Below are 13359 nucleotides of genomic sequence, written 5' to 3' on the forward strand. Positions count from 1 at the left end.
TTGCTACACTAGAGGCCTGGTGCATGAAATTCGTGCATGGGTAGGGAGGTCCCCTCAGCCCAGCCTGCACCCTCTCCAATCCAGGACCCCTTGGGGGATGTCCGACTGCCGGTTTAGGCCTGATCTCGGGGATTGGGCCTAAACCGGGAGTCAGACATCCCTCTCACAACCCGGGACCGCTGGCTCCTAGTTGCTCACCTGCCTGCCTGCCTGATTGCCCTAACTGCCACCTCTCCCCCCCCCCCCCCTGCTGCCAGCCTGATCAGCCCTAACCACTTCTGCCTGCTGGCCTGATCACCCCTAACTGCCCCCTCCCCCGCCGGCCTGGTCACCCCTAACTGCCCCCCCTCCGCTAACCTGGTCTCCCCTAACTGCTCCCCCTGCCATCCTGGTCGCCCCTCACTGTCCCCCCTGCCAGCCTGGTTGCCCCACGCAGCCTGCTGTTTGGTTGTTTGGTTGCCCCTCACTGCCCCCCCTGCCGGCCTGGTCGCCCCATGCAGCCTGCTGTTCAGTCATTTGGTCATCCCTCACTAACCCCCCTGCTGGCCTGGGCACCTCACACAGCCTGCTGTTCAGTTGTTTGGTCGTCTCTCACTAATCCCCCTGCTGGCCTTGTCACCCCACGCAGCCTGCTATTCAGTCATTACTGTGAGGGTGTCCCAACTGATTTGCATATTACCCTTTTATTAGTATAGATGGTATTCCATTATAGAAATGTACCACAATTTATTTATATTAATGAGCATTTAGGCTGTTTCAGTTTGAGGCTATTATGAACTGCTGTATGAACTTTCTTATATATGTCTCTGCTAATGTGCATGCATTTCTGTTAGGTATGTATCTAGGACTAGAATTTCTGGGTCATAATGTATGGGAATACATGCAACTATACTAGATAACGATAAGTGGTTTACCAAAATGGCTGTGGCAGTTTATATTCCCCTACCATACTATGAGAGTTTCCATGACTCCACACTTCACAATACTTGATATTGTTAGTTTCCACCATTCTGGTGGCATTGCTTTTTGGTTACATTTCTCTGATGATTAATGAGTTGAGCACTGTTTCATTTGCTTATTGACCATTTGGATAGTCTCTTTTGTGAAATGCTTAAGGTTTTTTTTTCCATTTACCTATTGAATATACGTAGGTTTTTGTGTTTTGTTTTGCTTTTCATTGATCTGTAGGAATTCTGTATGTATTCAGGACTCAAGCCCATGTTCAGTTATGTGTATTGTGAATACCATCTTCTACTCTGAGACTTGCCTTTTCACTCATTACTGGTGTCTTCAGTCTAGTTCAGTGGTCGGCAAACTGCGGCTCGCGAGCCACATGCGGCTCTTTGGCCCCTTGAGTGTGGCTCTTCCACAAAATACCACGTGCAGGCGTGCACGTACAGTGCGATTGAAACTTCGTGGCCCATGCGCAGAAGTCGGTTTTTGGCTCTCAAAAGAAATTTCATTCATTGTACTGTTGAATTTTTGCTCTGTTGACTAATGATTTTGCTGACCACTGGTCTAGTTTATTAATTCCTCTCTTTAGTGACTTCATTAAGAAATCTTTACCTAGCCCAGGTTATTTAATATTCTAGAACCTATGTTGTTTTTCCTTTTACATTAAGATCTGCAATTCGTCTGGGATTGATTTTTGTTTATGGTGAGGAGTATATTTCCTTTTTGGGAAATGTGTGCACATCAAAGTGATTGTTTTTGGGGGTTTTTTTTGTTGTTGTTTGCTTGCTCATTCCATCAGTTAGAGAGGTAGGTCAAAATCTGTTACCATAATTATGGATTTATTTATTTATTTACATTGTTTTTTTAATCCTCACCCAAGGATATTTTTCCACTGATTTTCAGACAGAATGGAAGCAGGGGAGAGAGAGAGAAACATCGACATGAGAGAGACACATCAATTGGTTTCCTCCCCTCTCCACCACACACACCCCGACAGGGGTTGGGAATCGAACCTGCAACCAAGGTACATGCTCTTGACTGGGAATGGAACCCAGGACCCTTCAGTCCATGAGCCAACACTCTAACCACTTAGCCAAACTGGCTAGGGCTAATTATGGATTTATTATTTCTCCTTCTAGTATTATGAATTTTACTTTTAATATTTTGAGACCACATTATTGGATGCAAATGTAAGATTGTATGTCTTCCTGGAAAATTAAACTTTTAGCATTATGGAGTTACCTTTCTCTACATTGATTTTTTTTTCCCCCCTTAAAGTCTACTTTGCTGACACTAGCATTCTTTTATTAGTATTTTCAAGGGTTATCTTATTTTAAATATAGGCTGATCATCTTTATGGGGAAGATTTAGTCCATTTACATTTAATATCATAATTGATATGTTTGGGTTTAAACCTACCATCTCACTCGTCGTTCATTGCTTTCTGCATTCCACCTATTCTGTGTTCCTCTTTCTTTCCTTTTTTGCTTTCTTTGTGTTAAATATCATTAAACCATTTTTTACCCTCCATTAGCTTCTTATACGTTCTTTTTGCTAATTGATAAGTGGTTACTCTAAAAATTAAAATGAGTGTTTGTCTTATTAAAGTCTAATGTAACGTAATACTTTTATTTCTTCCTGGACAATTAGAATTTTAGAACTGTAACTCAATTTACCTGCTCTTTACTTATGTGCTCTTGTTGTGTATTTTTGTCCTCTTTACATTTTCAATTCTACAAAATTATTTATAGTCAATATTCAGTTGGTTTTGTCCAATTAATTACTCTTTCATTGTTTTTTCCTTCTTACTGAATTTCTGTTCTTTCATCTGGAATAATTTGCCTTGGGCCTAAAGAATATCTTTTGTTTCTGTTAGTGCCATTTTGCTAGTGATTAATTTTATGTTTTTGTTTGTAACAAAATTTTTTATTTCACTTTTACTTTTGAAAGATATTTTCCTGGATATTGAATTCAAGATTAGAGTTATTTTCTTTCAGCCCATTGAAAATATTCCCTTGTCTTTTGGCCTCCATTTACTTCTCTTATTGCTGCTCTTTTGCAAATATCGTGTTTTCTCCTTTAGCTATTTTTAAGACCTTTTTATTTTCCTTTGGTTACCCTCAATTTTAAAATCCTTTGTGTAGGTATGGTTATATTTGTTCTTTTGTTTGTTGTAATACTTGATTCTATGACTTCTTTAATCAGTTTTGGAATATTCTCAAATATTACCTAGTGCTCCAATTAGTTATGTTAGTCTTTTTCACTGTATCTTCTTTGTCTCTTGTATTATTTTGTGTTTTGCATTATGTGGTGGGGGGGGAGGGGTGTTGGGTGTGACTGTGCTTCATTCTAGATATTTTCCAAGTCAGCATTCTCTCTTCAGTTATTTCTACATTATTAAATTTATCCATTGAGTCCTTTAAATACAATATTTTTCACTTATATAGGATTTTCATTTAGTTCTTTTATATAGTTTTTAGTTCTCTGCTGAAATTTTCAACCTTGTCATTTTTTTGAATATATTGAACATTTATTTTAAATAAAACTGATAACTTCATTATCTGGATTCCCTGAGGATTGATTCTATGGACTAATGTTTCTGATTTTGATCACATTGTTTTAGTGTTTCATTATGTGGCAAACATTGTATAGTAAAAGTTACAGAGATAATTTGAGACCTAGGCTAATGCATCTTCCTCTAGATTTGTATTAGTGCCAAATCTCCTTAATCCAATCAGGAGTTATGATGATTTGGAGATGGGCTTCAGTCCCTATAAGAGCCAGTCTGTTTCCTATTCATTCTTACTCCTAGAGTGCGATCCTTTTAAGTCCTGGTCTCTAACTTGAGGAGTGTTGCTGGTGCCTCTCCTTTCTTGGCATGCCCCAATGTCTATTAGAAGAGCAATGCTTGGGTTCTCAGTATTTAAATTGTCTCTTCTGAAATTAGTCAGTGGCCTTTCTGGAATTACCTCTCCAGAATCTCAGGCCATAATTCTTTACTGCCTTGCTAGCAATCTGATGCTTTCAAATGCGTTTCTTTCCCCCCAGCTTTCAGTTCTCAGCAGGAGGAGTGGTTTGCCATTTCTTGTTTGCCATTTCTAGAAGCGGAATTCCCCATAATATATTTATATTATTTGCTAATTTTTATCCTTTAATTTCCTACATTTACATAGCATTTGGTAGTTTACAAAGTCTTTTGTATTCATTTTCTCATTCAATGAAGAAGGTATTAGTATTCCTTTTAATGCAGATGAGAAAATACTCAAAAGTGGGCAAATGATTCAGGCAAGTTCACATAAACCTAATGACTGAACTGATACTCGAATTTAAATTTTATAAATTTCAAGTCTAGGTTTCATTCTGCCATACCACAGGTGTTAACATTTGTATTTTAATGTTGATTATTCTTATAAAAGAAAGAATGTAAATTCATGTTTTTATTTTGCTTTGTTTAAAAATGTGATTCAGCATGATCCCACCTTTCCACTGATAGATTCAAGTTCTCAGAGCCAGATTAGAAAACGCATCGTACTCGAAAAATTGAGTAAAGTGTAAGTATGTAATTGTCATCCCACTTTTACAATATTTTTAAGTTAACTTGGTATTTATGGGTTCATAATATATAGGTGTTATTGAATTTTGAACAGTGAAGAATAATGTGAAAGGTTTACATGGATTTTTTTCATCTGAGAAATTTTGATTTTTAAGATATCCTACCAAGGAAATACTGAAATTAAGTTTTGTGTACAAGATGCACATAGTAAAGAGGAAGGTTGAGATTATGGGAGTAGAAAACCAAACTACTTCACTTCAATTTAATAATCCAGTGAAGTCAGGGGAAAAAAAATATATCAAAGCTAGACCCATTTAATTACTGATTTGTGGTAAATGTGTCACATCAGTTTCACATGTGAATAAGACTTTATAAAATTTTAAGTCTGTTAACTCACTCTGCATATATATTCATAGAACAATTTCACACTCAGCAACTTGAGTTTTTGTTCAACTCAACTTTGCACTTTAGTTTTAAACTTCCTGTGGTGGAAATTACTGTTCTTGTAATTAGCCCAGTCATAAATGACATTTAAAAATTGCAACCTTGGTTTCTCTTTCAAAAGGAGCTTTCAGTCTTTTTTCCAGAGGTATGAGAGCTGTTTTGAACTTTTTAGCCTGCATTTTCTTTCTTTAGTAGAAAAAATGGAAAGGTGTTTTTAGTCCTTGCTTAAGGTGTTATGTATGTGGAGAAGTCTTAATTATGTGGTTTATTCAAAAGAACAAAAACATTTTGGAAGCCATAGTATTATGAGCAGCTTACTCCTTCCTCTAAGTTTTACATTTTAAATAACTCTTTAAAATAATATTTATTGAGTGCCTTTTATATGTTAGGCTCTTCATATATGATAAATCTGTTATTTATTTTGCCTTTTATATGTTCTCATACATTTCTGTTAAATACTAGAGGCCCAGTGCTTGAAATTCATGCACGGGGAGGGGGATGTCCCTCAGCCCAGCCTGCACCCTCTCAAATCTGTGACCTCTTGAGGGATGTCCGACTGCCCATTTAAGCCCGATCCGGAATCGGGCCTAAATGGGTGATCGGACATCCCTCTCACAATCCAGGACTGCTGGCTCCCAACTGCTCGCCTGCCTCTGCCTGATTGCCCCTAACCGCTTCTGCCTGCAAGCCTGATCACCACCAAACCACTCCCCTGCCAGCCTGATCGACGCCTAACTGCTTCCTGGCCGGCCCGATTGCCCCTAACTACCCTCCCCTGCCAGCCTGGTCACCCCTAACTGCCCTCCCCTGCAGGCCTGGGTCCCCCCCAACTGCCCTCCTCTGCAGGCCTGGTCCCCCCAACTATCCTCCCCTGCTGGCCTGGTCCTCCCCATCTGCTCTCCCCTGCTGGCCTGGTCCCCCCCAACTGCCCTCCCCTGCAGGCCTGGTTCCCCCCAACTGCCCTCCCCTGCTGGCCTGGTCTCTTCCAACTGCCCTCCTCTGCTGGCCCAGTCAACTTTAACTGCCCTCCCTTGCTGGCCTGGTCTTCCCCAAATGCCCTCATCTGCCAGCCTGGTCTCCTTCAACTGCCCTTCCTCTGCCAGCCCGGTCACCCCTAACTGCCCTCCCTGATTGCCTGATTGCCCACAACTGCCCTCACCTGCAGGCCTGGTTCCCCCCAACTGCCCTCCCCTGCAGGCCTGGTCCCCCCCCCAACTGCCCTCATCTGCCAGCCTGGTCACCCCCAACTGCCCTCCTCTGCTGGCCTCATCACCCCTAACTGCCCACAACTGCCCTCCCCTGCAGGCCATCTTGTGGCAGCCATCTTTTGTCCACATGGGGGCAGCCATCTTTGCATGGGTGAGGACATCTTGTGTCTTGGAGTGACTGTCAATTTGCATATTACTCTTTTATTATATAGGATTAGGTTAGAAAACAGTATAAGTCACCATTATCTGATTTATAGAACAATCCTTAATTTCAGTTACATAGTTTTTAAAAGTGGGCATGGGTTATCTATACTGGTATATAATCAGTAGAAAGGGATTTATCTGAAAATAGTTTTCTAGAATTTTTAGCTAATAAAAGTACCCAATTTTAAATTTAAGACCATGTAGACATGTCATTGAAGAAATTCTGTTCCTTCTCAGTTTGGGCTGCAACAGAACATACTAAAGGACCCTTGCTCGAAGACCAAATTATTGATATTAGCACAAGAAATAAATTTCAGAAGAAGTGGAATAACTTAAAGAAAAAGAAGCACAAAGAACATTGAAAACAGAATAATTATGGTGGCATAGGAGGTTTGGAGATGGTTGGCTGTTTATAAAAGCAGTTGAGCTTTTTCTCATTATAAAAGTAAGACTTTCCTTCCCATTTGACTACCATATTTTCTCCTAATAATAGATTTTAGTGGCTGTGTTTATGGAATAGATTAAAATTGCCGTGATCTGAAGAGGAAGGATTTGTGTCCTCTTCCTATATGAAATGGCTGAGCAGAAAAAATAATTAAGACATTTTTTGTTTCTCATTGAAACAAACCAATTGCAAAAGGGCATTTTTTAGATAAAGAAAATGAAAGATGTACTGATGATATTGAGGAATTATTATTAATGTATTAATTATTTTTAATTTGGAGTAATAAGGAATTATTATGAATTTTATTGTGGTTGTATAAGAAAATGCCTTTGTATTTAGAGATACCTGAGGAAATACTTAGGGGTCAAGTGACATGTCAAGGATTCACTTTAAAATATTACAGCAAAAGAAGGAAAGAAGAAAAATGAAGCATATGTAAGAAAATCTCCTGAAAACAGATATATGAGGTTGTTACCACTATTTGGAACATGTTTCAAACTTTCATAATAAGTTTTAAAAAGAAAAGCAACACATGCTTATTGCAGAAAATTTAAGCATTATAAAATGCTATAAAGAAGTGATAGTCACCTATAATTCCACAACTCAGCAATAACTACAGATAATATTTTGATGGTTATCCTTGATATATATGTGTGTATGTGAATTTATACTCTGATTACTTCTGTTATAGTATAAACCTGGAAGAAATGAAACATTTGATGTATACTATGTATTATATACAATAGTATCCTATATAATAAAAGCGTAATATGCAGATTGACAGTACATCTGCTAGACCCGCAAGCCACACCCACCAGCCAATCAGGAGTGAGTATGCAAATTAACCCAACCAAGATGACTGTGGCCACGGAGCGAACAGGAGGCTTGGGTTTCCCTGGCAATGGAGGAAGCCAAGCTTCCTGCACACCCTGGCCTGCCCTAGACTCCACTCAAGGCTATAAAGTTTCAATTATAGAAGATAAATAAATCCCAACAAAAATGGCTGTGGCCATGGAGCAAGCAGGAGGCTTGGGTTTCCCCAGTGATGGAGGAAGCCAAGTTCCTGGCCTGCCCTGGCCTCCGCTCAAGGCTACAAAGTTTCAATTATAGAAGATAAATAAATCCCAGATCAAGGGCCTCTGCTTGGGTGGCCGACCTGCAAACCACCACAGGCCCCTCGCCCAGGCCACCCCACACCCCAAGGGAACCCCCACCCTAATCCAGGACACCCTTCAGGGCAAACCAGCTGGCCCCCACCCATGCACCAGGCCTCTATCCTATTTAATAAAAGAGTAATATGCAAATTGACGGTCACTCCAACACACAAGATGGCTGCCCCCATGTGGTCAAAGATGGCTGCCCCAATGTGGACACAAGATGGCCAGCAGGGGAGGGCAGTTGAGAGGGATAAGGCCAGCAGGGGAGTGCAGTTGTGGACGATCAGGCCAGCAGTTGAGGGCAGTTGGGGGGGACCAGGCCTGCAGGGGAGAGCAGTTAGGGGCAATCAGGCTGGCAGGGGAGCAGTTAGGCATCAATCAGGCTGGCAGGGGAGGGTTAGGGGGTGATCAGGCTGGCAGGCAGAAGCGGTTAGGGGCAATCGGGAAGGCAGGCAGGCGAGCAGTTGGGAGCCTACTGGGATTGGGCCTAAACGGGCAGTCGGACATCCCTTGAGGGGTCCCAGATTGGAGAGGGTGCAGGCGGGGCTGAGGGACACCCCCCACCCCCATGCACGAATTTCGTCCACTGGGCCTCTAGTTATATATAATTATGGTGGGATTTTTTTTGGAAAAATGGGATAATATTCTGTGCATTTTTCACTTAACATTTATCATGAATATCTTTTCACATTAAGGAAATAGATTCAAATTATCATTTTTTAAATATATTTTTATTGATTTCCAAAAGGGGGAGAGAGGGAGATAGAGACACCAATGATGAGAATCATTGATCAGCTGCCTCCTGCATGCCCCACAATGGGGATTGAGCCTGTAAACTGGGCATGTGCCCTGACCGGGAATTGTACTATGACCTCCTGGTTTATAGGTCAATGCTCAATCACTGAGCCACTTTAGCTGGGCCACATGTCATTTTAAACATTCTATTATATTCCATTATATATATATGTGTATGTCATAATGTATTTGACCAATCATGAATTGATGAACATTATTTCCACTTTTGTACTACTAATAATATTCCTGCAGCAAGCATCTTCTTTATGTTTATCTGATGACTTCTGTAGGATAAATATTTTGGGGGGGGAAAAGTTAGTGGGTCAGAGTATCCACATTTAAAATGTTAGTGTGTATGTTGTCACCTTGCTCTCTAGAAATATACCAATTTTTACTCTCACTTGGAGGGCATTTCCTCTTGCCTAGTCTTCTTTCCATTTGGCCTAATGTTTGAAAGAAAAGAGATAAGAAAACTAGAGACAAGAATATAGATAGCAGACAAAATAATATTTTTGTATTTCATAGCCTCACACTGTAGCATAGACTACAAAGTCGAGTGCGGGGTTATTACAAAATATTTCCTTATGACTTCTTACCATTTATAACCTAGCTCAGTAGTCGGCAAACCGTGGCTCATGAGCCACATGTGACCGACACCCCCACTTCTTCTAACGCCACTTCTTCAAAATAGACTCATCCAGGCCAAAAACCGACTTCTGTGCATGGGCCATGAAGTTTCAGTCGCACTGTACATGCGCGCCTGCACGTGGTATTTTGTGGAAGGGCCACACTCAAGGGGCCAAAGAGCCACATGTGGCTCACTAGCCGTGGTTTGCCGACCACTGACCTAGCGTAACTGCCTTCACCTAAGTGCCATTATTACCTATAGAAAATCCAGACTTAGGCAAGTTCCCCAAAAAAATCCATCTACATAATTAAATTATATTTTTTTAAAAATGTAATTTTTTTTTTCCAGATTGCCTGGACTTTTGGGGCCTCTTCAGATTACATTAGGAGATATTTACACACAACTTAAAAATCTTGTTCGAACTTTCAGGTTGGTGTTAATATTATGATTTTTTTTCCTGTTATTTTAACTATAATGTTATTGCCTTGCAGAAACCATAGGTAGAACTACCTAAGGCATGAAGAAAGTAAGTGACTTACCTATAGTGTCTTAAATCTAAATATAGTGTCTATTTTCTTTACCACTAAACAGTATTACTTCGGTGTTTTATTAAATGCAATCCTTTATTTGCTCAAACCGTGAGATATTTAGCTTTGACTAGTTTATTTATAGAATAGTTTAAACTATGAAGGAAAATTATATTACAACCCAAAGGTGGCTACTAATCTTGGATCTTAGTGAATTAGTAAATACATATCAGATGACCAGCACAGTACTAGGCACCATGGGTAATACAAAAGAAGCATCATGAAATATTAAATTATCCACCCTCGAGGAAAAACTCTCCCATGAGAAGATAAGATAAACACAGTGAACAGTACAAACAGTAGATAATTTAATATTGAATTGTGTAGAACAGATTTGAAGTGATAAGAAGTATAAAGAAAGGGAGAATAGAGAATATTAATTGTGAAGTAGAGCAGTTGGGATTTTTCTAAAACTGTCAATGTAAAAATATTCAACCAACCTAAGACTGGATTCTCTAAGAAGCATAAAGATAGGCCATTAAATACCTGTTAGTACGGATGTACCAAATACACATTTTGGCCAAATGTAAATGGCCAAATAGTAAAATCAATATTTGCCTGTGATTAGAGCCAGATACCACTAACATAAAATGAACTTCTAGGGTAGAAGAATCATTTCATCCAAAAAATCAATTACCATTGTGGTTTATTGTTGTCAACAGTAATAGTAAGATTTGAAAAGTTTAAGATTATAGTACAGGAATAATTTCTTCACTGTGATCTGTTCGATTTCTCCTGCAATCACTATACTGTACATCAGAAATATCAAATAGACAACTTTCAATATGCACATTTAATAACATCACTAACCTTTTTGTGTGCCACAAAGTAGTTCAGGAAAACATTTTTCAGCTCGGTATTTACTAGAAGGAGCTAGGATTCAGTTTAGGCAAATCTCAAAAATTCATCTTCAAATACAGAAAAGGATCATGCATTAAATTTTACTTTTTATATGTTTAGCCTTCATAGACTCAAGACTATAGGAGTAATCTTAAGACATTCTTATAGGTTTTTATTTTGAAATTTGAGCCCAAAAATGTTTGGTGTACCTCAGTTTTCTCTAACAGTTTGGTCTTAACATATTTTATTATTTTGATTAGAAATTACATTTGGATTATTGTACATCTGTTGTTTATATAATTTATATATAGTATCCAACTCTTGGTATTTTGATGTGACATTGTTTTTAATTCATCATCTCACAAGATGTGGAGAATTCCCCAATAGGACTTTTTCTGAAAAGGTTTATGACTTAAATGGAAGTAACTAAAATTTAAATACAGCTCTTAAATGTTATTTTCTTGACTATATATAAATATTAGTACATAATATAGCTCTGCAAAGATTGAATTATTATTAAATCTAATTATTATTATGTTACTTATTTGAATTTTTATAAAAAATTTTAAAGATACAATGTTATTGAGAAAGTAATCTATTAAATATATTAGTACTATTGAGTAGCAATCTATTTTGCCAAATAATTGAAATATTTTACTATTTTATACATAAAATTAACTGCACAAACATCATTAATTACTGCAGCATTTTTTTCTGCTATTGATTGATAAAACAAACATGTAAGGACATTTTCACTTCATTTCATCTAGAATGTTTATATCTGAAAGTGAATATTCAGGTAATAACAATAAATCTGAATGACGTGACTGTTCTCATTACTGAGATGGTTAGATATCATGGAAGCTACACAATCACAAGATCACTGATCACATACAAGTTTAGGAATGCCACAAGTGATGCTCAAATTGGCCTAGGCCTTTGGAATACTTAACTAAATGCTTTGTCAAAAAGAGTTTGGGCCAAATACCAAGACTAAAGTAGAACTTCTCTATATCCCTATTAGTGATGAAGAGAGAGATAACTTGCTTTTTAGATGCTCTCTCATACCTATCACAGAACCATGCATCCAAAAAAGGGGAAGGGATTGATGATAAAGTTCGAATAGATACATACAATGTGGAAGCACTGAAGGTTAGGATTTGTTCAGGATTTCTCAGAAAGTGGGTATCATTAACAGAAAGGTTAGCTGAGGGAAGATGAAGACTGGATGCCCTGTTTCATTGATTTTAAAAGGACCTCCCATACAGTTTCTTACAGACAGTGTTTATTTAATCATTGTTCTGAACAAACTGGTAAAGTCACTGAAAACATATCAGAAGAAATATTGGAATAAGACCTTTGATCTTGTATTACAAATACAGTCTGTACTTCATTTTTTTATTCCACCCACTTAGGATAGATTAAGTAGCAACTGAATTTACTTTGACTGTATTTTCTAGAGCTATCTTTCTATAGATCTAATTGGATAGCTTGTATTTTTAAACTGTTTTCAAGTTCTCAGCACTTACTAGAAACCTACTGGAAAAAATGTTAGACTACAACTGCAAGATTGACCCATTATTACTATAATATGCTCTAGGAATTTAGGTATTTTGAGTTAGAAGTCAACTCAAAATGTCCAGGATGTTATTTTTGGTCTTTTGTTAATAATGTTTAGCCTATGTCAATACATGTGGTCATTACTCACTGTGTGCCAGGTTGTCCTTGGCACTTTACATATATTATCTCATTTAATGTCTGAAAATAGTGGTATTATCCCATTTTACAGATGAGGGATAAGAGATTCAGGAATCTCAAGTCACACAACTAGTAGTTGGGTTTAGACTCCAAGTCAAAGTCAAGAGGATAAATCTTAAGTGTTCTTACCATAAAAAAAAACAAAAAAGCAAAAAACTATATGTGAGGTAATGGATATGTTAATTAGCTTGACTATAGTAATAATTTCAAAATATAACATATCAACATCAAGCTGTATACCTTAAATGTATACAATTACTCTGCATCATTTATACCTTAGTAAAACTGGGGTGGGGGGTGCGAGAATGAAAAAGAAATCTACCATTTGTTGTCTTGGTAGTCATTAGTATCAAAGATGTAAAAACAAAATAGTTATTTCACTTATCATCTCCCTAGACCCCAAATAATCACTCTATTTAAGAGGGTTCTGGCCAAAACCGGTTTGGCTCAGTGGATAGAGCGTCAGCCTGCGGACTGAAAGGTCCCAGGTTCGATTCCGGTCAAGGGCACGTAACTTGGTTGCGGGCACATCCCCAGTGGGAGGTGTGCAGGAGGCAGCTGATCGATGTTTCTCTCTCATCGATGTTTCTAACTCTCTATCCCTCTTCCTTCCTCTCTGTAAAAAATCAATAAAATATATTTTAAAAAAAAAGAGGGTTCTGTTATGAAACTAAGTCTTCTGTGACACCTAAGCCAGCCAAAACCAGAGGCACAGTGTTCATCAGTCCTGTAAGAGGTAGCTGACAGACTAAAGATGTGAGAAGACTTCAAATGTCATATTTCTTT

At 38.4% G+C, this 13359-nt stretch overlaps 1 protein-coding gene across 1 annotated transcript in view; it reads left to right on the forward strand.

Annotated features, from left to right (window-relative positions):
• RPAP2 (RNA polymerase II associated protein 2) overlaps nucleotides 1-13359 on the forward strand; it is a 113557-nt gene that overhangs the window by 34418 nt on the left and 65780 nt on the right. The window contains exons 9-10 of the mRNA XM_080657789.1: nucleotides 4423-4505; nucleotides 9737-9817. Of these exons, the coding sequence (XP_080513915.1) occupies nucleotides 4423-4505; nucleotides 9737-9817 (164 nt within the window). The remainder of the gene's footprint in view (nucleotides 1-4422; nucleotides 4506-9736; nucleotides 9818-13359) is intronic.

The sequence above is a fragment of the Plecotus auritus genome (assembly GCF_963455305.1).
Source record: "Plecotus auritus genome assembly, chromosome: 2".
Classification (NCBI taxonomy): Eukaryota; Metazoa; Chordata; class Mammalia; order Chiroptera; family Vespertilionidae; genus Plecotus; species Plecotus auritus.